Source organism: Aspergillus sydowii, assembly GCF_001890705.1.
Source record: "Aspergillus sydowii CBS 593.65 unplaced genomic scaffold ASPSYscaffold_4, whole genome shotgun sequence".
NCBI lineage: Eukaryota > Fungi > Ascomycota > Eurotiomycetes > Eurotiales > Aspergillaceae > Aspergillus > Aspergillus sydowii.
The window spans coordinates 751,010-777,241 of NW_024467862.1; the positions used below are offsets into that span (position 1 = coordinate 751,010).

The 26,232-nt window shown below is 52.4% G+C and overlaps 16 protein-coding genes and 1 non-coding gene across 17 annotated transcripts; 11 read left to right on the forward strand and 6 right to left on the reverse strand.

Moving 5' to 3' along the window:
- Window positions 1-313: 313 nt before the first annotated feature.
- ASPSYDRAFT_150317 (sugar porter family MFS transporter) lies at window positions 314-2,142 on the reverse strand (the record flags this gene model as incomplete). The annotated part of the gene is made up of 6 exons (XM_040841986.1): window positions 314-649; window positions 700-1,018; window positions 1,071-1,540; window positions 1,588-1,692; window positions 1,742-1,980; window positions 2,040-2,142. 6 exons carry the CDS (start codon window positions 2,140-2,142, stop codon window positions 314-316), a joined length of 1,572 nt encoding a protein of 523 aa, XP_040703367.1.
- Window positions 2,143-2,893: 751 nt separating this feature from the next.
- On the reverse strand, window positions 2,894-4,935 carry ASPSYDRAFT_43948 (putative MFS phospholipid transporter (Git1)). Its single transcript, XM_040846758.1, has 5 exons — window positions 4,714-4,935; window positions 4,065-4,663; window positions 3,998-4,016; window positions 3,639-3,949; window positions 2,894-3,592 (listed from the first exon to the last, which is right to left on the reverse strand). Exons 1-5 carry the CDS (start codon window positions 4,867-4,869, stop codon window positions 3,199-3,201), a joined length of 1,479 nt encoding a protein of 492 aa, XP_040703368.1. The 5' UTR covers window positions 4,870-4,935; the 3' UTR covers window positions 2,894-3,198.
- A 747-nt stretch (window positions 4,936-5,682) lies between these two features.
- Window positions 5,683-6,541, forward strand: ASPSYDRAFT_148887 (SDR family NAD(P)-dependent oxidoreductase; the record flags this gene model as incomplete). Its single annotated transcript, XM_040841849.1, has 3 exons — window positions 5,683-5,738; window positions 5,789-6,219; window positions 6,270-6,541. The coding sequence occupies 3 exons, from the start codon at window positions 5,683-5,685 to the stop codon at window positions 6,539-6,541; spliced, it is 759 nt and encodes a 252-aa protein (XP_040703369.1).
- Window positions 6,505-9,247, forward strand: ASPSYDRAFT_881264 (uncharacterized protein). Its single transcript, XM_040851969.1, has 8 exons — window positions 6,505-6,786; window positions 6,848-6,862; window positions 6,928-6,942; window positions 7,021-7,112; window positions 7,165-7,430; window positions 7,483-7,910; window positions 7,955-8,215; window positions 8,262-9,247. The coding sequence occupies exons 1-8, from the start codon at window positions 6,739-6,741 to the stop codon at window positions 9,147-9,149; spliced, it is 2,013 nt and encodes a 670-aa protein (XP_040703370.1). The 5' UTR covers window positions 6,505-6,738; the 3' UTR covers window positions 9,150-9,247.
- A 98-nt stretch (window positions 9,248-9,345) lies between these two features.
- ASPSYDRAFT_149613 (NAD(P)-dependent alcohol dehydrogenase) lies at window positions 9,346-10,507 on the forward strand (the record flags this gene model as incomplete). The annotated part of the gene is made up of 2 exons (XM_040841928.1): window positions 9,346-9,486; window positions 9,545-10,507. The coding sequence occupies 2 exons, from the start codon at window positions 9,346-9,348 to the stop codon at window positions 10,505-10,507; spliced, it is 1,104 nt and encodes a 367-aa protein (XP_040703371.1).
- Window positions 10,508-10,827: 320 nt separating this feature from the next.
- On the forward strand, window positions 10,828-11,661 carry ASPSYDRAFT_148935 (uncharacterized protein; the record flags this gene model as incomplete). The annotated part of the gene is made up of 1 exon (XM_040841853.1): window positions 10,828-11,661. The coding sequence occupies one exon, from the start codon at window positions 10,828-10,830 to the stop codon at window positions 11,659-11,661; it is 834 nt and encodes a 277-aa protein (XP_040703372.1).
- Window positions 11,662-11,821: 160 nt separating this feature from the next.
- ASPSYDRAFT_77967 (uncharacterized protein) lies at window positions 11,822-12,999 on the forward strand. The gene is made up of 4 exons (XM_040850917.1): window positions 11,822-12,142; window positions 12,189-12,265; window positions 12,316-12,399; window positions 12,459-12,999. The coding sequence occupies exons 1-4, from the start codon at window positions 11,943-11,945 to the stop codon at window positions 12,926-12,928; spliced, it is 831 nt and encodes a 276-aa protein (XP_040703373.1). The 5' UTR covers window positions 11,822-11,942; the 3' UTR covers window positions 12,929-12,999.
- Window positions 12,981-14,372, reverse strand: ASPSYDRAFT_200247 (uncharacterized protein; the record flags this gene model as incomplete). The annotated part of the gene is made up of 3 exons (XM_040843775.1): window positions 13,930-14,372; window positions 13,283-13,871; window positions 12,981-13,225 (listed from the first exon to the last, which is right to left on the reverse strand). Exons 1-3 carry the CDS (start codon window positions 14,299-14,301, stop codon window positions 12,981-12,983), a joined length of 1,206 nt encoding a protein of 401 aa, XP_040703374.1. The 5' UTR covers window positions 14,302-14,372.
- A 369-nt stretch (window positions 14,373-14,741) lies between these two features.
- On the forward strand, window positions 14,742-15,194 carry ASPSYDRAFT_150399 (RidA family protein; the record flags this gene model as incomplete). Its single annotated transcript, XM_040841996.1, has 3 exons — window positions 14,742-14,793; window positions 14,843-14,916; window positions 14,970-15,194. The coding sequence occupies 3 exons, from the start codon at window positions 14,742-14,744 to the stop codon at window positions 15,192-15,194; spliced, it is 351 nt and encodes a 116-aa protein (XP_040703375.1).
- A 301-nt stretch (window positions 15,195-15,495) lies between these two features.
- Window positions 15,496-15,645, forward strand: ASPSYDRAFT_t69. The gene has a single exon. It is a non-coding gene; the product is annotated as a tRNA-Thr (tRNA).
- A 203-nt stretch (window positions 15,646-15,848) lies between these two features.
- ASPSYDRAFT_30430 (fungal specific transcription factor domain-containing protein) lies at window positions 15,849-17,801 on the reverse strand (the record flags this gene model as incomplete). Its single annotated transcript, XM_040844781.1, has 1 exon — window positions 15,849-17,801. The coding sequence occupies one exon, from the start codon at window positions 17,799-17,801 to the stop codon at window positions 15,849-15,851; it is 1,953 nt and encodes a 650-aa protein (XP_040703376.1).
- Window positions 17,802-18,125: 324 nt separating this feature from the next.
- Window positions 18,126-19,622, reverse strand: ASPSYDRAFT_57146 (uncharacterized protein; the record flags this gene model as incomplete). The annotated part of the gene is made up of 1 exon (XM_040849326.1): window positions 18,126-19,622. The coding sequence occupies one exon, from the start codon at window positions 19,620-19,622 to the stop codon at window positions 18,126-18,128; it is 1,497 nt and encodes a 498-aa protein (XP_040703377.1).
- A 350-nt stretch (window positions 19,623-19,972) lies between these two features.
- ASPSYDRAFT_200255 (HpcH/HpaI aldolase family protein) lies at window positions 19,973-20,852 on the forward strand (the record flags this gene model as incomplete). Its single annotated transcript, XM_040843776.1, has 1 exon — window positions 19,973-20,852. One exon carries the CDS (start codon window positions 19,973-19,975, stop codon window positions 20,771-20,773), a length of 801 nt encoding a protein of 266 aa, XP_040703378.1. The 3' UTR covers window positions 20,774-20,852.
- Window positions 20,853-21,020: 168 nt separating this feature from the next.
- Window positions 21,021-22,022, forward strand: ASPSYDRAFT_96564 (uncharacterized protein; the record flags this gene model as incomplete). The annotated part of the gene is made up of 2 exons (XM_040853225.1): window positions 21,021-21,083; window positions 21,132-22,022. Coding segments are annotated over 2 exons (954 nt in total), but the record flags the coding sequence as incomplete, so codon positions are not given.
- Window positions 22,023-22,312: 290 nt separating this feature from the next.
- On the reverse strand, window positions 22,313-23,317 carry ASPSYDRAFT_1174523 (uncharacterized protein; the record flags this gene model as incomplete). The annotated part of the gene is made up of 2 exons (XM_040840291.1): window positions 22,396-23,317; window positions 22,313-22,324 (listed from the first exon to the last, which is right to left on the reverse strand). The coding sequence occupies exons 1-2, from the start codon at window positions 23,257-23,259 to the stop codon at window positions 22,313-22,315; spliced, it is 876 nt and encodes a 291-aa protein (XP_040703380.1). The 5' UTR covers window positions 23,260-23,317.
- A 329-nt stretch (window positions 23,318-23,646) lies between these two features.
- Window positions 23,647-24,096, forward strand: ASPSYDRAFT_88489 (uncharacterized protein; the record flags this gene model as incomplete). The annotated part of the gene is made up of 1 exon (XM_040852011.1): window positions 23,647-24,096. One exon carries the CDS (start codon window positions 23,647-23,649, stop codon window positions 24,094-24,096), a length of 450 nt encoding a protein of 149 aa, XP_040703381.1.
- Window positions 24,097-24,719: 623 nt separating this feature from the next.
- ASPSYDRAFT_882002 (uncharacterized protein) lies at window positions 24,720-26,030 on the forward strand. The gene is made up of 2 exons (XM_040851980.1): window positions 24,720-25,049; window positions 25,098-26,030. The coding sequence occupies exons 1-2, from the start codon at window positions 24,970-24,972 to the stop codon at window positions 25,732-25,734; spliced, it is 717 nt and encodes a 238-aa protein (XP_040703382.1). The 5' UTR covers window positions 24,720-24,969; the 3' UTR covers window positions 25,735-26,030.
- The last annotated feature ends 202 nt before the right edge of the window (window positions 26,031-26,232 follow it).

The following is a 26,232-nucleotide window of genomic DNA, read 5'->3' on the forward strand; positions in this document are numbered from 1 at the left end:
CTTATATTGTAGTATAACTAACTTATGTATTGTATGCAAGGCTGCGTGGATCTACCGAGATCCGGCCCGCAGTGGGTATGGTGGGTCGATATACATACCTACAATCTCCACTACGGTGTCGACTTGCATGGAGGTTATAGGGCTGATGCGTGGAAGAAAATGCATATTCAGAGAACCACTCGAAGACCAGTCTTCGACACAATAATCAACTAAATCGGAGAAATAACTATGTACAGTTGCAGCTATACAGTTCAATAAAATCGTAGCAAACCACACAAATCAACGGCCGTAAAACAGCAACCAACAAGTCCAGTCAAACCTTCTCGGCATGAACAGTCTCCCTCTTCACATCGCCCACTCCATCCTCACCGAACCCCGGTCTAACCGAGCTCGGCGCCCCGAAGAGCGCATCCATTTCCTCGAGCGTCTTGCCCTTGGTCTCAGGAATAAAGAACCACGCCCAGAATCCCATGGCGATCATCAAGGACGCGAAAAAGAAGTACGTGCCGTATCCGAGAGAGGTAATCATATATGGCGTTGTGCGGCTGATGATGAACGACCAGAGCCACTGGTCTGCTGTTGTGATTGCGACGCAGAGCATGCGGATGTCGATGGGGAAGATCTCGGAGCACACGACCCAGGTTATGCCCTGTGGACTTATTAATTGAGGCGGCTGTAGGGATTGGGCAAATGCCTTACCTGCCAGGTAGCGCAGTATATGAGACCGTAGAGATAGACACAGACCATGGCGATGTAACCCCAGGCGTCCTGCACGGTGTTGCCGCTTGCTGAAGCCCGTGTAGGATCTCGCTCGAAGACGTAACCCCCAATGTACCACATGAAAAGACTGCCCACGAAAGCACCCCAGATGAGGCCGCTGCGCCGGCCTACTTTTTCAACTAGCCAGACACTGAAGATGATCATGCCAAGGGTCTTTGCGATCCCGTAGAATCCCGTGGCGAAGAGCTTGGTGTCTGTTGACTGGATACCGAGGGTTTCAAATATCCGGGGCGAATAGCTAGGTAATGACTGTTAGCGATACTATCCATATGTTTTAGCTGGGATCATACTATGTAATGATATTTACTCCAGTCAGATTTTGGAATGCCATGAGCAAGAGGCCAATGCCAATCCTGTTCCGGGTCCCTCTTTGCCACAGTCGGTGCATATAGTACCACGGGTCGTACTTATTTCCTTGCGGTACGATGTCATTTTGAAGCTGATCGCGGATTTGCTGGAGTTCTGCTTGAATTAAAGGGTGCTCTGCAGGCAGGGTACGAACCCAGACCAGACTCTTTTCTGCGTCAGCCCAACGACCTTTCTTTGCATACCATCGCGGGGACTCAGGACAGAAGAAGACCCCAGCTAGGAGTAATCCTCCTGGGAGAAGCTGTATGCCGAGAGGAATCTGCCACTGAGCCATTCGCGCGGAGGATACAGTGCGGTTTATGGCGTAGTTAATCCAAAACCCAAGCATGCCGCCACCCTGAGAGCAGATTTCAAAGATTCCAACAAGTCGGCCGCGAATAGAAGCTGGCGACTGGTTCTGTTAGCACTCGTATGAAGATATATAAGGTAAGAGCTCACCATCTCAGCTATGTAGACCGGGACCTGGAGTGATACAGCCCCGATGCCGAACCCTGCAATGGCCCGACCAGCATATATCAAACCGAGATGACCTGAAGAGGCAGTCTATCATGTAAAATTAGCATATAAAGCATTTAAGCGTAAAGCGACTCACCATCAAACTACCACCCACACAAAAGACACAAACCGCCATGATAATTGCATTCCGCCGCCCGAATCTCTCTCCAAGCGGGAATGTAAGAAGCGAGCCAAAGAAACATCCAGCCTGGAAAGTCGACACAATGTTTCCTTCAAGGGTATCCGTCTCAGTCTCTGACGCAGACACCAGGCCAAAATCACGACGGAACGACTCCAAGGCCATCGTCCCGCCAATTACGCTGGTATCATAGCCCACTGCGATAATCAGTTAGAAGACATCCAATTGGGCCAACCATGATATTTAGAGTGCTTACTCGCAATCGCGCCCATACTCACAATAACCGTGATAAGATGAATCCGCCAGTTGCGCACTTCAGGCGGATCATTGCTATTGTTGGCATGCAGGCTGAAGCCCATGATGACAGCTGCACCGTAAGATCGCTATCGAGAATGAGATTATCGCATGCAAGACATGCAAGGCATACAAGGCATACACGAATCGAATATCCGTCACAGCCCAGGTGGATTGATAGCCTCGTGGAGGAGGCTGTGCTATGATTATATCCCCAGCTGCAGCAGCTCCACACTCGATACAATTACCCCGCAATCCCCGGGATATCTCGCCGCCAACGTAACAGACGAGCGAGCCCCAACAGAGTTGGGGTGGTCTAGTCTCACCAGGCGATTCACGGCGGCATGCGTGGACGGGTCTTGGCCCGCGGCTTGGCTCCTGTCAGGGTCTGCCCAGACGATGTGCGGGTCTTGGCCCGGGGGAAGTCTGCAATTAGGGTTACGGGGATGTCTGTGCGGGAGAAGTTTCTAGCACTTAATGAGGTCCCTGCAGCTGAAGTTGGCGTTGGAGTCTCCTGGATTGTAGGAAAGAGGACCGCGTCCGCCACACGGGTCGCTCTTTCTACGCCAACCAGCTGGTATCCTTTGGCTATAGAGCGGCGCATCTCCCACTTCTATACAGCGGACTGGTTTATCCGTGGTCAGAATTGATTTTTGGATAATCCGAGTTCTGGCGATGGTCCGTTTAACAGAATAAGATCAGGAGCAGAGACTGACATGCAACATCATATCCAGTATCAGAGCCATCTCACCAATACGTAATCGCCGTCATAAATGCAGTATCCGGATCGGTGGAATTTGACATCTGGAAATCCGAGGGGATGCTATTTACTTTCTATACACAGCCCTAAGTCCAATGTTCAGAGTATGTACGGAGACCGTACGTCTTCAATCCGAGCGGTGAAATTATCCACATAACAACTCTACAAGACTTGTCCAGAATCCAGGCCCATTGCAGCCGACAAATCAATCTATAACGATAGACTTTTACGCTGGGAGTGATTCACTATCCGTCTATCGGGGAAAATTCTTGACGCTGATTTACATGGATTGAACAAGGTTAAACAGTGCGAGACTATCTATATCGATACACCACACCCGTCTGTGTACCCGGTGTACGAATTACTGTCCACTGCCGCTGCCACTGCCGCTGCCACTCTCACTCTTCTGCCCCATAGACGAAGTATCATACCCATGTTCCTCCAGATACAGACGGAACTTAGTATCCTCCTCGGTAATGGTATCCTGCCCAATATGCGGCAGACAGAAGATCGCCAGCGCCGCACTGAAAAGACACAGCGCACTCGACACAAAGAACGGATCCTGACCGGCCCGGATCTCGTTGGGCGCATTGTCCTGGATCACTGGGAAGACATACGTCCCCACGAACGCGCCAATTTTACCTGCCGCTGCTGCAATCCCGTAGTACTGTCCGCGGATGGAGGTCGCGCTGGTTTTGGCGGCTACCAGGCCAATGTTATCCCCTGGACCGAATTCGCCGAGGGCAAGGAATATTCTGCATTGTGTTAGCTGGAATTGATTGGTGTTAAATGTTAACGTACCCGTAAACAACGACGAACGCCGCAACGTTCTTTGGAGTGTTTAGGTATTCGTAGCAACCGGACATGATGAAGCCGATGACACCTTGAAGGCCGACGCCAATTGCTAGGGTTTTGCGCGGTCCTAGCCAGTCACTTGCAAAAGCACCGGAAACTGATCCAGGGATGTAGAATAGATTGACAACGGTGTTCCATCCGAAGCTCTTCCACAGGGGATAAGAGTCGCCGAGGATGAGCGCAATCCAGGCGGAGGAGTAGAGGTTGAAGGAGTAAGCAGAAAAGTCGTAAACAAACCAGATGAGAGAAACGATGGCCTAGAATGTTAGATATTTAGGCTGTTTTGGTCTCAGATGGCAGCTTACCAAGCGCTTCCAATAGAATCTAGATCGCATTAGTATGTTAATCAAGATGTGCGCGCGCGATACTCACTTGATGATTAGCCAAATAGGAAACTTGTGCATGCGCTCGCGATTGAATTCCTCGGGCTCGTTGAGTTTGAGTCGGAGGTATAGCAGGCTGAGCGGCGGAATGATGCCCAGTCCCAGAGCCACACGCCATGCGGCTCGAAGGTGGTTCTCCGTGAAAATCAAAACGAGGATCATAGGCGTAAAGGCAGAGACGACGAAACCAAAATCAATCTGGAGATTGGTGAACATGATAAACCAGCGATTGCGGTGGCCATTCTTCAATTCGCCGCTGCTTTCTGCGCAGGCAACCGACCCTGCAGGATACTCGCCGCCGATTCCGATACCCAAGAAGAAGCGATAAGCGGCAAGGGCGGAGAAGAGACCATAGACGCTTCCATGGTAACCGTATGAGCCCGTAGAGAGAATGGCGAACAGGATGAGGACAAGCGTGGAAGCTAAAAGAGAGCCCTTCCTGGACCAGTGGTCGCTCAAGACACCGAAAAAGAGCATTCCAACGACAGTACCGGCAAACGCGATGGAAGAGACGTTCTTACTGGCGGAGGATTTGGTGTAGGCATCGGCGTAGATCATGCTGAGCATGGTATTGACAGAGCCAATGACCTGGCAAATTAGTTTGCGCAGACGAAGAATGGGCAAGAATAGATCCGTACCCCGTTGAGATAGCCGTCTGAGAAGAGACCCGCGCCGCATGCAATGGTCGGCCAGCTGCGCTCCCAGCGGCTTTTGGCCGTATTTTCGAGCGGCGCATTTTCAGTGGAGGGAGAAACATCCTCACCTATAGCGACCTTTTCTTCGTCCATGGCCATGACGGCAGGTGATCTAAAAAGCAATGGGGAGGGAGAAGAAAAGCGGGGAAAACAACGAAAGCAACGAAAGCAGGGAAAAGAGAGAGAAAGAGAAAAAGAAGAGAGGGAATCACGAGAAGCGGGCACGCGACTCTCGATCAGGAAAGGCCTTGCATGCGACTAAAAGTCATTATGGAAGCGAGTGGAATACGACTTAGACCCGGGCCTCTTCATCAGGACGAATCGCTGAATCGACTGTGTTTCCCCCACTCGCGCATGTCTGGCGGCCTGGAAGCCATTGGCCGTGACAGCGTTGCATGATTAATTGGAATATAGACGACGCCTTGTTGACTGTTCCTGTGGCCAAGAAGGCACACTGAGCTTACCAAAGCTTGTCTCTGCCAAGTGACAGGAAAATGACTGCCTGGACTCGACGTTCCTGCAAATGAGGAGAGACGCTGACGGCACGTGGTCCCTCGGTGTTACCGAAGGATTTGCTCACTGAACAGCCAAACAGGCAAGGAAGGTATCCTTAGTGGAGGACACGACCGGTCTTCGGAATTCAATCCATTGCTATTCGCAAGCTAAGAAGCGCGTGGAATGGTCTCGTATGCCCCGATGGCCAAGCTCTCGGTGCTCCACATATAATCGGCCCACTCAAGCGGAGCTCCTCCAGCATTCCATTCCCGAGGCCTGCGTGTTTGACTTACTGGCTGCATGTTGAAACTTCGGCAACTGGTCCCTATACCCTGCAAATGCCGAGCATGCATGTCTTATCTTCAGCGCATGACGGCACACGGATGTCCCTTAGCAGTTGCCAGGTACTTGACTGAAATGTCACTGAACGAAATCCATGGCCGACTGGCCCTAATAACGGGTGCATCAGGAGGGTAGGACTGATTATATTGAATACTGACAAGCCTTACTGATGTCGAACTAGGATCGGTGCAGCATGTGCCCACCAGCTTGCACAACAAGGTGCCCATCTCGCCCTCACCTATTCAACCAATGTCAAATCTGTCAACGAGCTCGTCGCAGACCTGAACTCGCAATATGCCGAAATGGATCTCCGAATTTCTACCCACCAGGTCGATGTCGGCTCTCCCGATGAGATTAATGCCATGTTTCGCGAAATTGATATCCAGCACGGCCACCGACCAGATATTCTAATATCCAATGCCGGGTATGGCAAACGAGTTCCCAATGTGTGGGACATCTCCCTCGAGGAGTTCGACTACATGTTGAACATCAATCTCCGCGCGTCATTTGTCCTGGTGAAAGGCGTGGTAGAGCATATGAAAGCTCAGCGGTGGGGGCGCATTGTATTCATGTCATCGATCGCTGCATCGGGAGGAGGGATCAATGGATGTCGTAGGTTTTGTTTAACTGAGAGACCTCGGAATATTAACCAACATGTCTAGACTATGCTGCTTCCAAGGGTGGACTTACCGGGATGATGAAAAACCTGTCTACGCGTCTGGCTGAGTACAATATTAGCGTCAACGACGTCGCGCCTGCAATGATTGGCGACACCGGCATGGTACCGTCTGCTACGGCTGTTTCTGGAATTGCATCGAATATCCCGCTAGGTCGACTGGGGACGCCAGAGGAGACGGCAAATGTTGTGACGATGCTGGTGAAGACAGGTTACATGACGGGACAAAGCTTACTTCTAGCTGGGGGGTTGAAATAACCATCTTCTTATCATTATTTATTCAGCAAGTACATAATATATAATGGAAATTCTATAGAAGATTGGTTGCCTGCAAATCGGGAGTAATCGGCCGTCTGTGGTCCGATGAGGTCATCCAACCACAACGTCTTCTCCCGCACTCGTCTTCGCCATTGACTGCTCCGACACTCATCGGGTCTACATCAATTCCTGGCAAAATGCCCAAGTCTGTCAGCCGGAAGTCCGGTCTCGCAGAACTAAGAGCTGTAAGTACCCGACTGCCAGGAACCACTCGATCGATTGGCTGGCTGATCAACTCCAACGCAGTGCACAGAATGCCGGGTAAGAGACCCCCGACTACTGTACTGACCCCACAGCCCCTAACTGACGCGAGGGTCGGATTCTAGAAGCGGAAAAGCAAGGTACGTACCTTGATCATTTTGCGCCAGATTATTGATCTGCGACTGGCGTTTAGATGCTGATATGCTTACCCGACTTAGTGCTCCGGGACGAATCCCTGTTCGTACTGCGCAAAGACCAACAAGCTCTGCGTTTTCGGGCCCCGTCCGTCTCGGACGCCTTTGACTAGACGGTAATGTTCTATGATTTTTATTAATGCAGGTTTAGGTGCTGATATCAGCCAGAAACTTGGATGCTGCAGAGGTTCGCTGCACAGGTCTGCTATCACTCCTGCGCAGATTGAACCCAGATGTTGATATTGAAGACGCCCTGCGAACGATCGCGCCCGACTATGAGTACCCTGGGCCTGTTGAGCTACCCCAGGAGCTAGAGCCTGGGTCTGAGAGCCCTGGCTCCTCACATGGTTTCGAATGGAATGAGGCTTCTATGGCGCGGGACCCCGCGGACGGAATGGTGTCCCTGCCCACGGCTAGGGCGGAAGGGTATCTCGGTACGGCATATAACTCCGTTAATGTTAATATTGACTAAAGTAGACAATGTAGGGAATAGTTCAGGAACCAGGCTGCTACAGACCATCTCGGATCTACTCCCTGAGAACCACAACCTGCAGGAACACCAGGGGGATTCACCCGCACGGGCGAGTCAGACGGGAAGTCCGTCCCTCTTAATGCATTTTGCCAATACTGCTGTGCTGGATAACCTGGTTGACGCGTATTTTCTGTGGTATAACTGCTCGTACCCGATTCTGCATGAGACTACATTCCGGGATAAGTATCGCAGTCGTCAGCAGATCCACCCGCGCTCGAGCTGGCATTTGCTATTCTATCTTGTTTTGGCCATCGGGCATTGGGTTTCTACCGGAGGGTCACCGCTGAGCCAGTGCAGCTACTACATGGCCGCTCGGTCACGCATGTCGATGCGAATGCTGGAGTCGGGGAGTCTGGTTGCTGTTGAAGCGTTTTTGCTTATGGTATGTTTTTCGGATTTATATGGAACTATCTCTGACGAGAGCAGGGTAACTACCTGCAAAAGCGAGACCGGCCGAATACAGGATACAACTACATCGGCATTGCGTATCGAATGGCGCTAGGTCTGGGTTTGCATCGCGAGCCGCCTTCAGACGCGACACGCAACACCTTGTTGAACGAACGTCGGAGAGCCGTTTGGTGGGTGGTGTATTGCTTCGACAGTGGGTTTAGCCTGACAACGGGAAGACCGGTCATGGCATCGGACTCTTTTATTGAGACCCGTCTTCCGCTTAATGTGGATGATTCGGTAGGTACTCTACGAAATGATTGAACGTCTTTTTAACGTGATATAGAATTGTGTTCTGGAATCGCCCCTGACAGCACCCGTGGATAGACCGACTACATACTCTGCTATAATCGCGCAGGCACGACTAGTGTCAATCGCAAATCGAATATTCAGCGAGATAATCTCCTGCCCTTACCGACAATCATTCGACCTGAAAGCGCCCCGATCCATCGACCACCAACTTAAAGCCTGGAGACTGTCGCTCCCCTCCTACTTCACCGCTCAAGATGTACCAACATGGTTCCGTGGCCCACGAGCCATAGTCGGATGGAAAGAGCAAAACCTGAGAATGCTACTATGGTGGGGAAGTCAACGCCTATGCAGCGCCCCCTCCGAACGCGAAGAAGCACAAAACATGTGCCATTTCGCCGCAGTCGAGACGATCCAAGACGTTACGACATTCTGCCGCGATTTCTTCGAAACCCTCCACACAGGCCTTAGCTGGTACGCAACATATTTCTTATTCCAGGCCAGCGTTGTCCTGAGCATCCACCATCTTCGGCCACTCCCAGCCCTAGATAGCAGTTTGGCGGCCGTTAATCAAGAACTCTGGTTCTCGTCTATATCGCGGGCCCGCGACTGTTTAGCTTCGCTAGGTCCAACAAACAACGCTGCGATGCGATGTCTTGCGGTTCTGGACAGGATACGCGATCGGTCCCCGCCAGGACAGCCCGCGCAGATCCGAGAATATGACCCCGCTTACCAGGCACAGGAGCCTGGTGGTGAAATCGCGGATACATGTTTGGCGCCGTTGGCTGTTGATCCCACGTTGCAGGTGTTCTTCGAAGATACATCGTGGGAGAATGATTTGTTTGAAGGGCTTAATGGGTTTCCTAGTACCGACGAAGTTGATTTGTTTGACTATGTTGGGAATCCGGGTCAAACTATGCCGTGACCAGACAACCAACCAAAATCAATCACCGTACGGAGTATACATAGACAGTGAGTGCCGGAAGTGTCTCCCAACGAGCCCGCAAAAGAACGAGGGGTAGCCGGCCAACAGTCGACCGACCAGCATATCATTCAACCCTTAAGCTGGGCATCGTGGCTTCCTACAACTACCCAAGCAGGAAACCATCCCATTTCAGAAAATGACAACTGATACAGAAAATCTCTCCTGCCTCCTGTACGGGCCTCTTGACGCCAGATTCGAGAAACGCTCGGTGCCGGTCATCACCAACCCGCAAGACGTCATCGTCAAAATCGCCTACACGGGCGTCTGCGGCAGCGATGTACCTACGCCCCCAAACCCGTTGAACAATCTACAAAACTAATCACACTCTACTTCAGGTCCACTTCTGGTTCGACGGCGGTATCCGCACATTCGTCTCCGAGTCCAGCCCCCTAACAATGGGCCACGAAGCCTCTGGCACAATCCACGCCGTGGGCTCCGCAGTAACAGCGCTCTCGCCAGGCGACACCGTCGCAATAGAACCCGGCTACCCGTGCCGACACTGTGACAGATGCAAAGCCGGGCGATATAACCTATGTCCGCGCATGAAATTTGCCGCGGACCCGGGGTCCGGTCTGCACGGGACACTGACGAGGTATTTCCTCCTTCCTGCGGATTTCTGTTATAAGATTCCGGACGGGTCGAGGATTGGACTGAGAGAGGCGGTGCTTGTTGAGCCGTTGGCTGTTGCGGTTCATGCGGTGCGGCTTGCGGGTGTGAAGCCCGGTGACAGTGTTGTTGTGATTGGGGCGGGCACTGTGGGTGTATTTACGGCCGCTGTGGCAAGGGAGTTTGGAGCGCGGGTCGTTGTTTCGGTTGATCTTTTGAGGGAGAGGGCGGAGTTTGCAAGGAGAGTTGTTGGTGAGGATCTGGGGCAGGTTTATATCCCTGATAAGGATCTGGATGCGGAAGAGAATGCGCAGCGTATTCTGCAAACGCATGGTCTTGATGCTGACTGTGGTGTGGATGTTGCTATTGATGCCTCTGGTGCTGAACCGTCTGTCCAAACTGCCATCTATGCGCTACGGATGGGAGGGACGTATGTGCAGGCTGGCATGGGCAAGCGCAAGATCGAGTTCCCGATCTCGGAACTGTGCGAGAAGGAGATTACAGTGAGGGGATGCTTCCGGTACGGACCTGGGGATTTTAAGCTGGGGATTCAACTGGCGAGTCAGGGGAGATTGGGAGCGAAGTTGGGCGAGTTTGTGACTGCAGTGTTTCCGTTTGAGAGAGCGACTGAGGCGTGGGAGCTGGCGAAGACGGGGAAGGGTGTTAAGACTGTTATTGAGGGGCCGAAATAGTTTATAATGGATGATAATTCAGACTTCAGGCGTACCCAAATAAACATTCCTGGTAGTATCCAGTCTCCAATTTCCAGTCTATCGGGGTAGATTCAACCGATAAGTTGCCTGAGTATCGGCGAGAAGTGCTCCGTACATGCAGCATGCGGGGACAGCAACAACTCGAGTTACTCCATCAGCTGTGCAGCTGTTATAAACCCCGCTTCTTATACTCACTTCTTTACCTTCATCCATCTCCAAGCCAACAGACTACCACCAGTACCTTACATCTCAAAATGACCACAGACCGCGACGCCCTGACAAGCCGCCAGGTGCCCTCAATGGAGCTCAGCACCGGGACCCCGACCTCCAAAACAGGCCCAACACCACACGCAACAAGCGCCGCCCAGCGCTTCGCCATCACCGGCAACGCAGTCGTCACCGGAGGCGCCGGAACACTCGGTCTAACAGCATGCACCGCCCTCCTCGAGCACGGCCTCCGCGGCCTCCTAATCCTAGACATGAACCCCAGCACCTCGGATGCAGAAATCACCGACCTCAGAAAAAGATTCCCGACCGCAAAGATCCTAACCGCCAAAGTAGACATTACAGACGAAGACGCCGTTGATGCCGCCTTTGGCGACGCAGCTCGCGATCTCGGGTCCGTGGATATCCTCTGCTGCTTTGCGGGGATAGTAGGCTGCGCGGATGCACTAACCATGCCGCCGTCTCAATTCCGGAAAGTGCTCGATGTGAATACGACGGGTGCGTTTATCTGCGCGCAGGCAGCTGCAAAGCGTATGGTGGAGCAGGGGACTGGAGGCGCTATAACCTTCATTGCGTCGATCTCGGCGCACCGGGTGAATTTCCCACAGCCGCAGCTGGCGTATAATGTGTCGAAGACGGGCTTGCTGATGATGAAGAATTGCCTTGCGGCGGAGTGGGCGCGGTATGGGATTCGGACGAATACGATTAGTCCTGGGTATATGGATACGATCTTGAATGAGGGGGATGGGTTGCAGGAGCATAGGAGGATTTGGGTGGAGAGGAATCCGTTTGGGAGGATGGGGGTGCCGGGGGAGTTGACGGGGGCTGTGGTGTTGTTGTCGAGTGAAGCCGGGGGTTATATTAACGGGGCGGACATTGTTGTTGATGGCGGTGGGATTGTTTTTTAGTCTTTGAATTGGTAGACAATAGAGAATGAATTACCCGCACGTTCTGCTCGGGTAATTTCCATATCAAGATCTCTGGACAAGTCCAGTAAAGCCTATATACTCTGGTCCACTCACCATCGGGCGACACCTGCCCGACCCCCTCCCGCCTCCACCGGTCTATACTCCGCCGACAGCTTCCAACTCCCCACCATATAGCCAGACGGTTAAATACCCCTCACACCCAGAAACTCAACAAACAACTCTCCAAGAACCTCTGCACATACACCACAAACACCGCCACCATGTCCATGACACAGGAGAACTGCGCCGTCGTCCGCGACGGCTTCCCGCGTCCATTCCCCGACACGCCCTCCAATGTCCTCGACCAGTTCAAGATGGCCGGCAAGGTCGTAACCGTCACAGGCGCCGCTGATGGGATTGGGTATGCGGTTGCTGAGGCCATGGCGGAGGCTGGAGCGGCGGTTGCGCTGTGGTATAATTCGTAAGTTGCAGCCTGTCATTGAAGGGGTTGCGTTGCTAATTGGTAGAAACGATGCTGCTGTTGCAAAGGCGGAGGCTTTGGCGAAGGAGCACAGTATTAAGGCTGTTGCGTACAAGGTTGATGGTGCGTATACAGGAAGTGAAAAAGCAGAAGAGATACTGACAGAGTGACAGTCTCCGACCCCGAGGCAGTGCAGACGACCATCGCCAATGTGGTGAGCGACTTTGGACGCATCGACGTGTTCATTGCCAACGCTGGTACGTACACTCAATACCTTAAAAGAAAAGTCCGTCCTTGTTAATGTGTTCTGTCCCAGGAATGGCCATCTCAAAACCAATCCTCGAGCAAACCCTCCCCGAATACAAGAAACAGCTCTCCGTCAACGTCGACGGCATCGTCTACTGCGCCAAATACGCAGGCGAGGTCTTTGCGCGCCAGAACAGCGGAAACCTCATCATCACCTCCAGCATGAGCGCCCACATAGTCAACGTGCCCACCGACCAGCCCATCTACAACGGGACCAAGGCCTTTGTGACGCACTTTGGCAAGTCGCTGGCCCGGGAGTGGCGCGAGTTTGCGCGCGTGAATATTGTGTCCCCCGGGTTCTTTGATACGAAGATGGGGGCAAGTCCGTTGGCGGTTAATGAGGCTTATCGGATGGCTGTCCTGGGGAGACAGGGCCATACCAAGGAGATTAAGGGGCTCTATCTTTACCTGGCGAGTGAGGCCAGTAGTTATATGACTGGGAGTGATGTGCTTATTGACGGGGGGTATGTTCTTCCTTAACTGACAAAATAATAGCAGCCACATAAAGTAAAATAAACATAGAAATTCAAAGTTAAACAGGCAAAACAACCTTCACCCCCATGTACTCCCTCTGATGCATCACCTTCCCATCAATGACAACCTGGTGCGCCCCAACCCGGTTATGCACTGTATCTGTAGGATCCGTCGCCGTGGCAATCTGGATCTCACGCCACTCGCGGTTCGACGGGACGAGCTGGCCTTGCTCAGTGAGACGCTTGAACTCCTTGTACACGCCTTGCTCTTCGACACAGCCTTCACGCTGGATGAGGGGTGACTCTAAAAGACAACCAGTTAGCCACCGCAATACCAGAGGAAGAGAAAGAAGGAGAATACCATAAGCAGGCTGCATCCTCAAATCCCCCACAGAACTATTAAACAGCACCAGCGACAACCGTTCGAATCCCAACTGATCCGCCGGCGGCTTATAGACCCTATGGCGGGTTGCCTTGAAATGGCCCCCCGAGACAATCTCCAGCGTATCGCCAATATTAATCACCAACGCGCCAGGCTTATACGGCACATAATACCACCTCTCATCCCTGCCCCAGATCTGGAGACAGCTAATTGGCACAGAGAAGAGGAGCGTCGTGAGTCCGAAGTCGGTATGTCCGTGCATTCGCAGGCCCCTGGACGCCTGCTCGGTCTGTTTCTGGACGGGGCGGAAGAGGGCGTGTCGGAAGTATCCTTCGCCTGTTGGGGAGCCGTGCGATTGGACGTTTTCCCAGAGGTGGTCGTCTGGGAGCTCGAGGACGCGCGAGAATAGGGTCAGTAGGCGTCGGTTTACGGATTCGGTGAGGTAGGTGCAGAAGGACCGGATTTCGTCCATGAAGGGGTGCAGACAGCTGGGGATGCGCGATATGTCGTTCCATTCGCGGTTATACCAGTTGAACTGTTCGATCCCGTCGGCGGGGCCGCGGTGGCGCTGGTACCATTAGATACAACTTCAGGGGTTGAGGGTATATATGGAAAGGGAGGGGCACCTTGAAGCCGTAGGGATGTTTGTACCCTGACCACCGGCCGGTATCCGGGTCGAAGAGGAGACGCTCCTTGTCCTCCTCGCTGATGTTGTTGTACAGGTACTGCGCCAGGGCGAACTGACGGTGCAGCTGCTCCAGCGAGACGCCGTAGTTCTCGAGGAAGAGGAAGCCGTCGTCGCGGATGGCGATTTTGACTTGCTGGATGAGATTGTCGACGACGGCGGGGTCGTCGGAGTCAAGCAGAGAGAGGTCGATGGACTTGAGCGTTGCGAAGCCTTCTGTTTGCTCGGTGACTGGGGGTGGGTTCCATTCTGGCACGGAGGGTTTGCCGGGCAGGTTGGGCGAGGGCGGGTTGAATGGTGCTGCTGGTGTCATTTTGACTACAATAAGCTGTTGACCTGTTGAGTCTGTTATCTGCTGTTGGCGGATACTGATGTATCGTGGAGTAATTATATAGGGTTTGAAGCGTCCAGTATGCGATCATACGAGAAACCCCAGTCTGCCTCGCCATTGTAGACTTGCCCTAACTCCAACCGTCACTCTATTAGACCTGTCGCAGATCTGCAGTTTCCGGGGTGCAGGAGCTCCTCTGTATTGCCGACATAATTTATATTTTGGTGGCATTAGTCTGACGGGGAGAGATGCAGGGAGGAGCTCCTCCCAGTCGCCGTAACCGATAGCACACTCCCCGCAAAAACCAGGCCTCCAACGAGACCCCCAACGAGAAACGAGACAGATATTAGTTTAAGAAGGTCACTATTGAAGTCTTGTACTCATTTCATTATCTCCCTCATTACTCAATCTTCAACACCAAAATGTCCCGCCAACTCATCTCCAGCGACAAATTCCCTCCCAAGCCTCACAACTGTACGCATAGCCTTTATACTTGATATTATAAATAAGCTAACAATATCAGGCCCCGCCACAAAAGTCCCCGGCCTCGTCTTCCTCGCCGGCCAGACAGCCACCGGCGAAATCAAACAAGCCACGGTAAGTCCAGCCCTAGCCCTAGGGTCTCTCTCATATCACAGCTAACAGCCCAGCGCACCGTCCTCCAAAACCTCAAAGAAGTACTCGAGCTGTCTGGATCTTCGCTGGAGCAGGTAGTCAAATACAATGTGTACCTGGCAGACATGAAGGACTTTGCCGCCATGAACGAGGTGTACATTGACTTCCTGCCCAAGCCCATGCCGTCGCGCTCGTGCTTGCAGGCTGTTCCGCCTGGGGACGGGACGGTTATTGAGATTGAATGTATTGCGCAGGCTTAGATTAGAGAATTGATCATTTAATTATGTTAACGAATGTCTTCCCGTTTCCATCCTATTACTTCAACGAGAAGGAATGCCGCCCCGGAAGAAACGGACACTGGCAGGGACTTGGAAACAGGCTGCCTTTGATTTTAGTCAATGGCAGTAGAATTCCAGGCCGCAGTTCCCTTGAGATATTTGGTACTCCGTCCGCTGCTTCATTCTACTGCCGGCCGGTGGTTACCTACTTAGCTATCTCAGACTGTCATAAGTCTGGTTCCGTCCTATCAAATGAAATGGTTTAGTGAACGCTTAATAATCAGCCCGGGTGGTCTAGTGGTATGATTCTCGCTTAGTAGGTCTTCCTTATTCGAACCAATTCGCCGCAGTTCAATTTACTAACAGTCACTTCCAGGGGTTAACCCTATAGCAAAAATGCGAGAGGTCCCGCGTTCGATCCGCGGCTCGGGCCTGTATACTTTTTTGAAGTTTTACTTTTTGCCGGTGTGTATTTTTTGTCTTTTTGGACTTTTTTCGCCGGTGGGGTAGTGGGGGATACAATCCCGATTAGGAAATTAGTGTAGGGTAGACACAAACCCTATCTGTATAATGAGAGATAAGCGCATTACAGTCGATGAGACGTAGTATGTATACAGAACAAGCCTTAGTTGATATCTAATTAGGAAGCCTATCCAAACACTCTCCAATCAACCGTCCAAGGACCAACCTCTTTCTCCTCCCAAACACCACCCTCGCCCACTCCACCGCACCCTCCCCATCCCCATCCCCAACACCAACAACACCCATCGCCCCAGCCACACCGCCCCTCACAAGCAACCACGCAATCAAGAACGCCTTGTACGCATACAGCGCCACCCAGGGCGCCTCGCCCTGGCCCTCCGGATCTACAGTCTCATCTAGGTACCGCAGGAACCAGTCCACGTGCGGCTGGATCGCCTTGGCCGTGAGCTCTTCGCAGAGGATACTAGGGGAGGGGCTGAGGGAGAGGTATGTAGACTGTGAGAGGACGGCGTCGATTGAGGCTTCCACTATACCGGAGGTGTGTGAGGGAGACCAGATTTGGAGTTCGATCATGGCTGTTTGCCAGGTTGCGGTGCAGAGGGTGTTATTGTTATTGTTATTGTTATTATTATTCTTGTCGGACTGTATTGGAGGCGATGTTGACGTTTGGTCACAGATGAACGGGCTTAATGCGACTAGTGATGAGCGGAGAGCCCCGAAACGGTCGATGCTTAGCATGCCGGTCATGGTGGACCAGCCGGAGATTTCGCGCGCGGAGGAGATGAGGAACTGTGTGATGTTTATGGCGCCGTAGGGGTCGAATGGCGGGAGTGGAGGAGGAGAGATGTCAGATGAGTCCTGGGAGAGGAATCGACGGACAGCGTCGGCGTATTGCACTGCAGGGCCCTGCTGCTTCTGGATGAGTTGTCGATGGGCCCATTCAGCCGGCGACGAGGCGGTCCAGTGTTCGCGCGGACAGGGGAGGTCGTGTTTGATTTCGAGGTGGGAGATGGAGCGCGGGATGGAGAGGAACTGGTACCAGAGGGCGTCGATCTGGTGGACGGCGAAGAGGGTGCGTTTGTGGGATTCGGCTCTGATGAAGGTGTGCCAGAGGGTGTCGAGGTCTTGGGTTGTGGATGGTTCGATGGTGATTGGGTGCATGAGGCCGGTTGAGCGGGCGAGGGAGATCATTGCCGAGTGCATTTTCAGGGCGTGAGATGAATCCTCTCCGCAGAGGTACATCATGGCGCAGATTTGGAGGAGGAGGTACGATTGCACGGTCGAGATGTTGTCTTCATCGTTGGCGAGGAGGACGCGGGCTCGGTTGAAGCAGCGTTTTGATAGACCTGCACCATGGACGGACTGACTCTCACTCTCTGGGTCATTGCCGTATTGATACGCCAGTGACAGCATGCTCAAGAGCAAATATAAAGGAGCCTGGCTATAGTCAAAGGTCGGCTGGTGCAGAAAAGGAACAAAGTGCGAGATATGGGCGAAGAAGAGGTCGCAGCCTCTCTCAATCTGAACAGTCGACGGGCTCCAGTCGTCTTCATGACAGGCGAAACTGAAACTCGTAAAATCAGGCGAAGGAAGATGGCCATGGCCAGGCTTCAGCAGTGAAGGGCCCGCATCTAGCAACGTCTGCAAATCCATCACGTCCTGCCCAATCCGGTCGATACGGGGCTCGCTCATGGCTTGCTGCATCAACTCCGAGATACTCTGCGATCTGTCCGAGACGCGATTTGTATCTGTCTGTTGTAGTTGATGCCACTCGCTATCCGGATGCAGGGCATGATCGCTCTCCGGCGATCCAGATTCGTCGCTCCATTGCGCGGCAGTCGACTCGCGCTGAGTTCTCTTTCTTGTCCGCCTATCTTGGTATTCCAGATGCTGCGGATGCTCCGGGTGCTTCCTCTTCATGTGTCGATTTCGCAGGTCGGGACGAGAAAAGGTCGCCTCGCAAAGCTCGCACGGCAGCAGTGCTTCATCCTGGGAGCGGGTGTGGAGGAGGGCATGTCGCTTGAGGTTCTCGTGTCGGGTGAAGCGACTCTGGCAGATGAGACACTGAAAGGGCTGATAGGGGCCTCTGGTTGTGGAAACAGACATTTCTCATTCATCTCTCGCAGTCTGAGAGATGGAGGAGAGAAGTTGTCCCCGCACGGGGATCTCCGCCGGCTATTGATCGGCTACAGGTCGATAATGGGAGTCTTGGAGTCCTGATCCTGTCCCCGCATTATCTTGATGCTCTGAGTGGTTGACGACCAAACATAGAAGCCCTTTCTGGTTTACCAATACTCAAAGGAATTTAGTTGGAGTGATGCGACTAGTGACACCGTCCAGGCTAGGCAGAGTGATATAGAATGATTGCGACTTGACCGTGTACATAACTACCGAGTTAACTACTATATCTGTTAACTGCTATACCTACTGTTAATACATTTCGTATCTCCACCCCAAAGCAACCATCTCCTCCGTAACACCTCCCCTCTTCACCTTTTCAATCTCCTCAAGATCCCCACTATCCAATCTCCGATTCTCCCTCCTCACAAGCCACCTATACACCGTAACCGTCCCGCCCAGCAAAACCCCTGCCGCCATAAGCGTCCCAAACGCCGCAAAAAACCTCGGCGGCCCATAATACAAATACGACGCCCAGATGTTCGCCGTGCCCCCGATTGCATTCACCAACGCAGACGCTGCCGCGCGTTTACTCACGGGGCGCGCAAGGTGCAGGTTGATCGTCTTGTAGAGAAGCAGCTGCGGGCCGACGGATGCAAAGGGGAGGATCATCATTGCGAAGTACCGCGCACCGACGTTCAGTGTTGCCATGGGGATTATGTACATTATGACAGTGATGCCCACGCAGAGCAGGATGAGTGGGTAGACGGTGTTTCGGGCGTCGGAGTAGTACATGAGTCCATAATAAATGGCTCCCGCGAGGATATAAGGCGGGGCAGTTAAGAGGAGGGAGACAGTTTCCGAGAAATTGAGGGAGGCGACGAGGGTTGGGAAGTAGTTTGCGATACTGCCCTGGGTCTGGGAGAGCATGTTTGCGAAGATGAGCAAGAGGAGTTTCGGGTCCCGGAGGGCTTTGAGGAACCCTCTGAGAAGAGGTTCCTGTTCTGTGCCCTCTGCGGCCCCGGCTTCGGATTCGATGCGGTAGACTGCAAGAGACCGTTCGAGCGGGGATAACAGGCGCGAGTTATGTGGGAATTCGGGCATGATGAGGGAACAGATCACCCCGATACCCACCGTTGCTGAGCCCTCGATTATGAAGAGCCATTGCCACCCTGCGATGCCGTGGGCGCCGTCAAGCTGCAAGATGGCGGCGGCAAAGAGCCCGCCAAAGGCGTTGCCGACTTGTTGCGCGATGTAGAGGCCTGCGATGCGCTTGCCGAGTTCTACCTTGGTGTACCAGGCGGAGAGGTAGTAGATGGCACCCGGGAAGAAGACGGCTTCTGCGGCGCCGAGGATGGCGCGCACGACAAGGAGCTGTTCGTAGGATCTGACGGCGGCCGTGGCGGCGGAGATGGCGCCCCAGATGACGACGGCTACGCAGATGTACATTCCAGGCCGGGGTATCATGGTGATCAGCAGGTTGGAAGGGATCTGGAAGGGGAGGTAGCCGACGAAGAGGATGGAGACAGCGGTGGCGAACTGCTGCGTGGTCATGTTGAGGTCTTCCATGATGCCTTGCAGTTTTGCGGCGGCGAGGTTCTGGCGGTCGATATAATTCAGAATGTACAGAATGCCGATGGTGGGCAGGACGACAAGGTCGACCTTGCGCACGATCTTGCGGTTGAGGGCTTTCATTTCATCCTCGCCGAGGGCGCGAAGGCAGTCGGGCATGCGGTCGATGACCTGGCCTTCTGCTGTGGAGGTTTTGTCTGCATCTTTGATGGAGACCTTGTCGGAGACCTTGTCCATGTTGGGCAGTATACAATCCGGTCAGTGGTGGACTGCAGGGTGAGTAACTGAGGAGGTGCTGGACTATATGCAATGAGCAGTGGTCAGCTTCCCCAGGTTCCCCAGACAAACTAGCCGGCGTTTGACTTATACGGCCAATCAGAGGCGTTTGCATGGTTACTCCAATTGCCATCTTGGTCGTACTTCGTTAGTGTGGATTTAGTGTCGAGTTAGGGCTTCACGGAGGAGCTCCTCCAAAACTAAAAGAGCTCCTCCTCGACGGAGGACAGCTCCTCCATCTCCCAAGCCGGCCACTACTTATACCAAGATAAATACAAAATTAAACCTACAAAATAAATCAATCCATCAAAATGAGTTATTCCACCCCCCTAACAACCCAAATCCAAAACCCCCGCCTACGCCTCCTCAACAAACTCCGCCAGAATGCCTTCCCACTCATGACATTCATGGCCCTGCCCTCCGTGAGAATCGCCCAAATAATCGCCCTAACCGGCCTCGACGGGATAATAATCGACTGCGAGCACGGCCACATCAGCGACGACTCCATGCACAACTCCGTCGCCGCAATCTCCGCCCTCGGCGTCTCTCCTATAATCCGCATCCGAGGGCCAACGCACGACATTATCAAGCGTGCCCTTGACACGGGTGCACATGGGATTATGGTTCCGCAGATTAACAACGCCGAGGAGGTAAGGCAGGTTGTTGCGTCGGCCAAGTTCCCGCCGCAGGGAATGCGCGGGCAGGGCTCTGCGTTTCCGGCTATTGGGCATGGGCTTACGACGCCTGAGTATATGGTTTCTGCGAATGAGACGATCATCACCATGATTCAGATTGAGACTCGTGCTGGGGTGGAGAATGTTGAGGAGATTTGTGCGGTTGAGGGGGTGGATTTGGTGTTTATTGGGCCGAATGATCTGGCGCAGAGTCTGTTGGGGTATGTCCCTGCTCGTGGAGATGAGCCGGAGTTTGTGGATGCCGTTGAGAAGGTGATTAAGGCTGCGAGGAAGTATGGGAAGTGGGCTGGCAGGATGGTGAATAATGGGACTGTTGCGAAGGGGGAGAGGGGCAGATATGATACTGTGGCGATTACGGGGGACACGAAGGCTATTCAGAATTGGTATATGGCTGAGTTTGAGATTGCTAGATCATAGATTATTCTTTTCCTGCCTAGAATTGCTTGTGAAGTCTGGCTATGTGAATCAGCAAAGACTTGTGTTACTGTATATCCTCACGAATAGGCTTCTCTCTCTCTCTCAACATTGTTCAGCATAGGCTGCAGTCCCAGACATTCCCAGCACCACAATGCACGACCAAGCTGTTCCACCAGACGCTGTCGATAATACTGATATATCTTTTTTTGATATCAAAAATGCCCCAGAAGCATGCAGCTTTGCCTCAGCCATAATCCATTACCTGAAGGAAGTTCCAGAGTACAAGCGACTGTCTATACTCCGCAAACAGGTTTGAGTCACTAAATCCGTGTAATACTGGCGATGCTGATGTGTCAAGGGATGGGAAAATCCAGCAGGCGATCGGTTCTTCGAGAAACAGCGTAAAACAGCCGACAATGCAGACGCAGCTACAACCAGGCATTTCTACAACATGATGCGGAAGATAGCCATGGAGATGAACCACAGTACTGGAGTGCTTGAGCTCGAGACTTCCACTCCAAACTGCCCCCAGATCCTCGATATGTGCATGGCGCCCGGTGGATTCCTCGCGGCAGCTCTGGATCTCAACCCTAACGCACAAGCTGTGGCATTCACCTTACCACCAAGCAATGGAGGCCACACTGTCTTCCTTCCCGAGCAGTCGAACTTGGCCCTCAACCTTGTCGATATCACCATGCTAGCAGTAGATATCGGAATAACGTCCATCCCACAAACCCACCCCGACTCCACCAATTTCCTCCCGCAACACCTCGGCCCAGAGCAGAAATTCGACCTCGCCCTCTGCGACGGCCAAGTCCTCAGGCCCAATGTCCACACCAGACCCGAGTACCGCGAGCGAGGTGAAGCAACCAGACTAACGCTAACACAGCTCATTCTCGCCCTGAAACACCTCAAACCAGGCGGGACGATGGTCGTGCTGCTCCATAGACTCGAAGCCCCGGATACCGTGCAGCTGCTGTATGTATTCGACAAGTTTTCCACGGTGAGATTATTCAAGCCGGCTTTCTTCCACGCGGAGCGCTCTTCGTTTTATATGGTTGCGACGGATGTCAGAGCTCAGAGTCATGAGGCTTGCCTGGCTATTGAACGGTGGAAACGAGTGTGGAAGTTTGCTACGTTTGAGTTGGAGATGGGGGATGAGGAGTACCTCGCGGCTGTGAATGAGGACTGTCCGGGTGTTGAGGAGATACTGCAGGTCTTTGGGCCGAAGTTGGTCTGTCTGGGGAGGAGGGTTTGACATACCCAGGCGAATGCATTGGCGAAGGCTCCGTGGATGAAGAAGCTGAAGAATGGAGGTGGCAATTGGCGTACTTCTTCTTACTGAATTTGGATAATGCTCTAATAGTCCAATGATGTACTTGTCCTGTCTGTCGAGATTATTACGGCTAATAAATATCGAGAATTACTTCATCTCTGTCTCTGTCCGTTCTTGCCTTGAGCATAACGCACTTGATCGTATGTTGTCTCTCACACCATTGTTCCAAATCTATCAAAATCTTATCCCCTTCAACCGAGATTTCAGTCCCACAGCTAGTCCAACACTCAACAGCCTCCATAAAATATTCATCCAAGATGACCTTCCTCAAAGCCGAAATGTTTACCGCCAAAATCTCAGCTCCCTTCCCAACCAGAAACTCAATAATCGGCCGTTTCGGCAGCCCCGTCGCGTATTTGAGGGCATAGTCCAAAGGAGTACTCTTGCCAAAATCCCCGGCATCAACCTCAGCCCCAAGCTCAAGAAGCAGTTTCATTGTTTCGATCCTCCCTGTCCTCGCAGCCACATGCAGTGCAGTCTCACCAGTTTGCTTCCTGCGCGCTTCGAGGTTGGCACCCTCATTCATCAAAAGCTCGATTATCTCGACCTTCCCTGCCCAGGCAGCCATTTGCAACGGGGTGATGAAATCGTCAGGATCATTGACTAATGCACCGCGTGATATCAGACTCTTGATAATATTTATCGCGTTTGGAACTGAAACCGCCTTATGCAGCGGCCTTAATCCATCCGTTCCTCTGGTGTTGGGGTTCGCGCCGCTGGACAGCAGGATCGTCAGTAGAAGGTGCCATCTAACTTTGAGGTCGTCCATGATTCTCTTCCTTTCTGCTTCTGGTATGGATGTCGAGGACACGCGGTTATACTGGGCTTTCGAGACCGGTATTATCCGCTCCAGTGCTCTGTTTAGCGGTGCACTCGAGGGGGCTGAGGATACGTCAAAGGCGTTGATATCTGCCCCGGCCCGAAGGGCATGACGTGCGGTTTGTGGCTGGATGTTTCTGCATGCCCACCAGAGGACTGCGGATCTTTGGCCTGGGATCTTGGTGCTGCGGTGGTAGAGGTAGCGGTTTAGGAGGGCGTGTAAGACGCTGCATGTCCGTGCTAGGGCGTTTGTGTCTCTGAAGTTGAGGTTTTCGGCGATGAGGAGGATGATGTTTTGTGGGAGGCGTGATAGGGAGGAAAGATACGGCATTTTGCATAGATTTTGTAGACGAATGTGGTGTTTTCTGTTTGATCTCCTTCAGTGCAGGATGGCGGTTAAATGTCAAGGAGCAATTGTTTGCTGTGAACATATGTGACTGGTGAATGCAAGACTAACCAATCCCATTAATCTGGAAGAGCAGGTATGAATGCAGATACAAGACGCATGTCTGAGACGTTGTCTGCGACGTACGTCGTCTGTGAACCACCAAGTGAATAACACAGCAACTGGGCCATATAAACACACTCTCCCTGTTGACTCCTTGTCAAACTCCACAACCATCTCTCAAGCAATAATCCCACGTGAACTGAAGCGGGCAAGTATTCTTCCACCTTATTCCCTCAACTCCTCTAACCCTATTCCTGAGTCTAGATCACCATGACCATGACCAACCCCGACCTTCAAGTCTCACCGGCTCAGCCTCAAGACGCTCCCCAGAACATCCCAGACAAAACACTCCAAGACCTCGTCGACCTGCTCGATGCAGCCTACAAGAACTACCAGGAATCCCTGCCCCCGAGCCCGACCCGCGCCCTGATTGTGCCTCGGATCCAGCAGACTCAGACTCAGGCCCAAACTCAGACCAACGCACCAGAAACCCAGTTCAGCCAGGCGCTTGTGAACATCAACATCCTCGACGACGCCCCCGATATGGAGATCTGGGAACAGTGGGTTGCGAGTTCGGTCTCAAACAACGATATCCGTCTAACCACTATGTTTAAACCGGCTTCGGCTGGCAGTCTGCTTCTTATTGCGATGCCGTATGCGGTTTGGATGATGATGCCTGAGGGCGATGCGAATTTTACTCTTATCCATTTGTTCTCGTGAGGATAGCTTTTTTTTTCCGCGTTGTACGGTGGAATGGGGGGTTCTTTAATGACGGGATCGTGAATATTTGATGTCCTCTAGGACTGGGGTGGATTATCGTACAGATACCCGAGAATGCGAGTTATGCGTTTCTAGTTAGATAAATCTAACTAGATTCAAGCATCAATTTAATCTATGAGAAATGAATTACTTCGCATAAGTAAACTCTAGTAATGTTGTGAGCTGTTTTCCAGGGGTGAAGTCCAGTATTCGCGTGATCTTGATGTGCTACTTTGGCTTCACTTCTGTCTCTTCTTCATCTAACCGCACCTCAACCTTTACCTCAATACTTTCTCCATCCATTGTTAGAGCTCTTAGTTTTTGGGCTTCAAAACTTCTAGACTCTGGCTGGTCAATAGCACGTCCCGGTTTAAGGGTCTGCAAGAGTCGCAATGATTTGCTAGTCGCTCTCAAATACTCGCTACCCTCTGATAACTCGGTATGATCTCGTATCGGTCGTCCCATTTACTGGAAATTAGACCACCTCCTGGCTCTATCTGAAAACACCGACGCCTACTGTACGGAATTATAATGTTATCCCACCACAGCGTCAGTTGCGAGGCTAAGTTGGAGACTCTCAGATTGGATCGTCAATACATATAATATTTCAGGGTATCGAAAACTCCACATCTGAGCGTGTTTAGGACGACTTAACCGCTCGTGACGATGTCTGGTGTCTGGAGTTAGTGTCTTTTTCACAAGGACGGTTGCTAACAATTATAACAACGATTAGAGACCGAGCTGAGCAAAAGGCCGAAAACCTCATCGGCTGAAGATCGATCCGCATACAATGCGGCCTTCTTGCGAAACGCTCGATAAAGACATTTCTTTACCATGGATTTCGCTCGGCTGGCTATCTTAGACGTCCTTTGTGTCCGGTTGGACATGACTTGTTCCAGTGGATGGGAGAGACGGTTGGTACAGATATGAGATTTCCCTTTACAATGCTAATCGAAACTTAGGTATACAAAAGACCAACCCGTCTACATCCGAAAGAAGCGATCGCCGAGTATTACACTTACAAACTGGGAGATCGGAGAAACAAGAATGGGCAAGAAAGCCGCCCTACTTGTCGTCCGCATCCAGGGTGATGCGTCACGCCAAACTGCGAAACATGCAACTGGGTATCATGAACAAGGACATCCAGGCCGTGCAACACTGGTACCATATTTCTTGTACTGTTCCACTCGAGATTGGACATGCTTCCACATAACAAACTATCCATTCGTTTGTCAGCTCACCCGGTGTATACCCTCTGGCACGGCCCATGCACCATATCCGTTCCGTTCCGGCTGGCCCATCAAGTCCCGAGCTCAGCATCTTGGCTATTGGAAGCCAGGTAGCGGATATCCCACGGTTGATGATTCTTGTAAGGGCCTGCGAAATCGCCAATACAAAGCTTGTCCTTTCCTACCTAACTGGGTATTTCTTAGAATCTGGTTTGTATTATTTTCCCCGCGTGATGGTCCCCAGAGTGGGCGTCTGAGGGAACAGAGGAAGATTGCCGAGTCTTTACCATTCTATCTCACCGGCTTGTTACCGAGTTCAGTAAAGAGCACGAAAGATCAGATGGACGTGTTAAGGCAACATAAGGCTTAGCGGTGGCACACCTCCGATAATGAGGCGAACGCGCCTAGGCACCAGGAACAGTTGCGATTGTTGGCCATTCAAAACCATCAACCACTCTCGCAAGCTGGAGCTCTTGCCATCGTGGTTCGGAGCTTCCTACAACAGTTCCATGTTTCGTTGAGCCAATTTTCAAGCAGTGGGTCTCACCCTCCGATCAGTTGCCGGTCCAGTCCTTCACCGATGTTTCCCCGGGCGGTTCGATTAACGTGGTCGTGGTTGTGTCCAATCAAGGAAAAACTGCGGCCCCTCTCGGCCGGAACATTGTCGGAACAATGACGGAGGGGCCGGTTATGCCGTGGTTGAGGCCGTATAAAATCGGCTTATCCAGGGATGTGGGCCGACTCGGCATCCCGATGCTCGCACTCAAGTCTCAGCCCATGCTCGGGATCTCCACTGGTGACATACTTTGGCTTCGCTGTCGTCACAAGTCTCGCGATTCTTGCCCCGTGATGGTAAGAAATTTTCTGA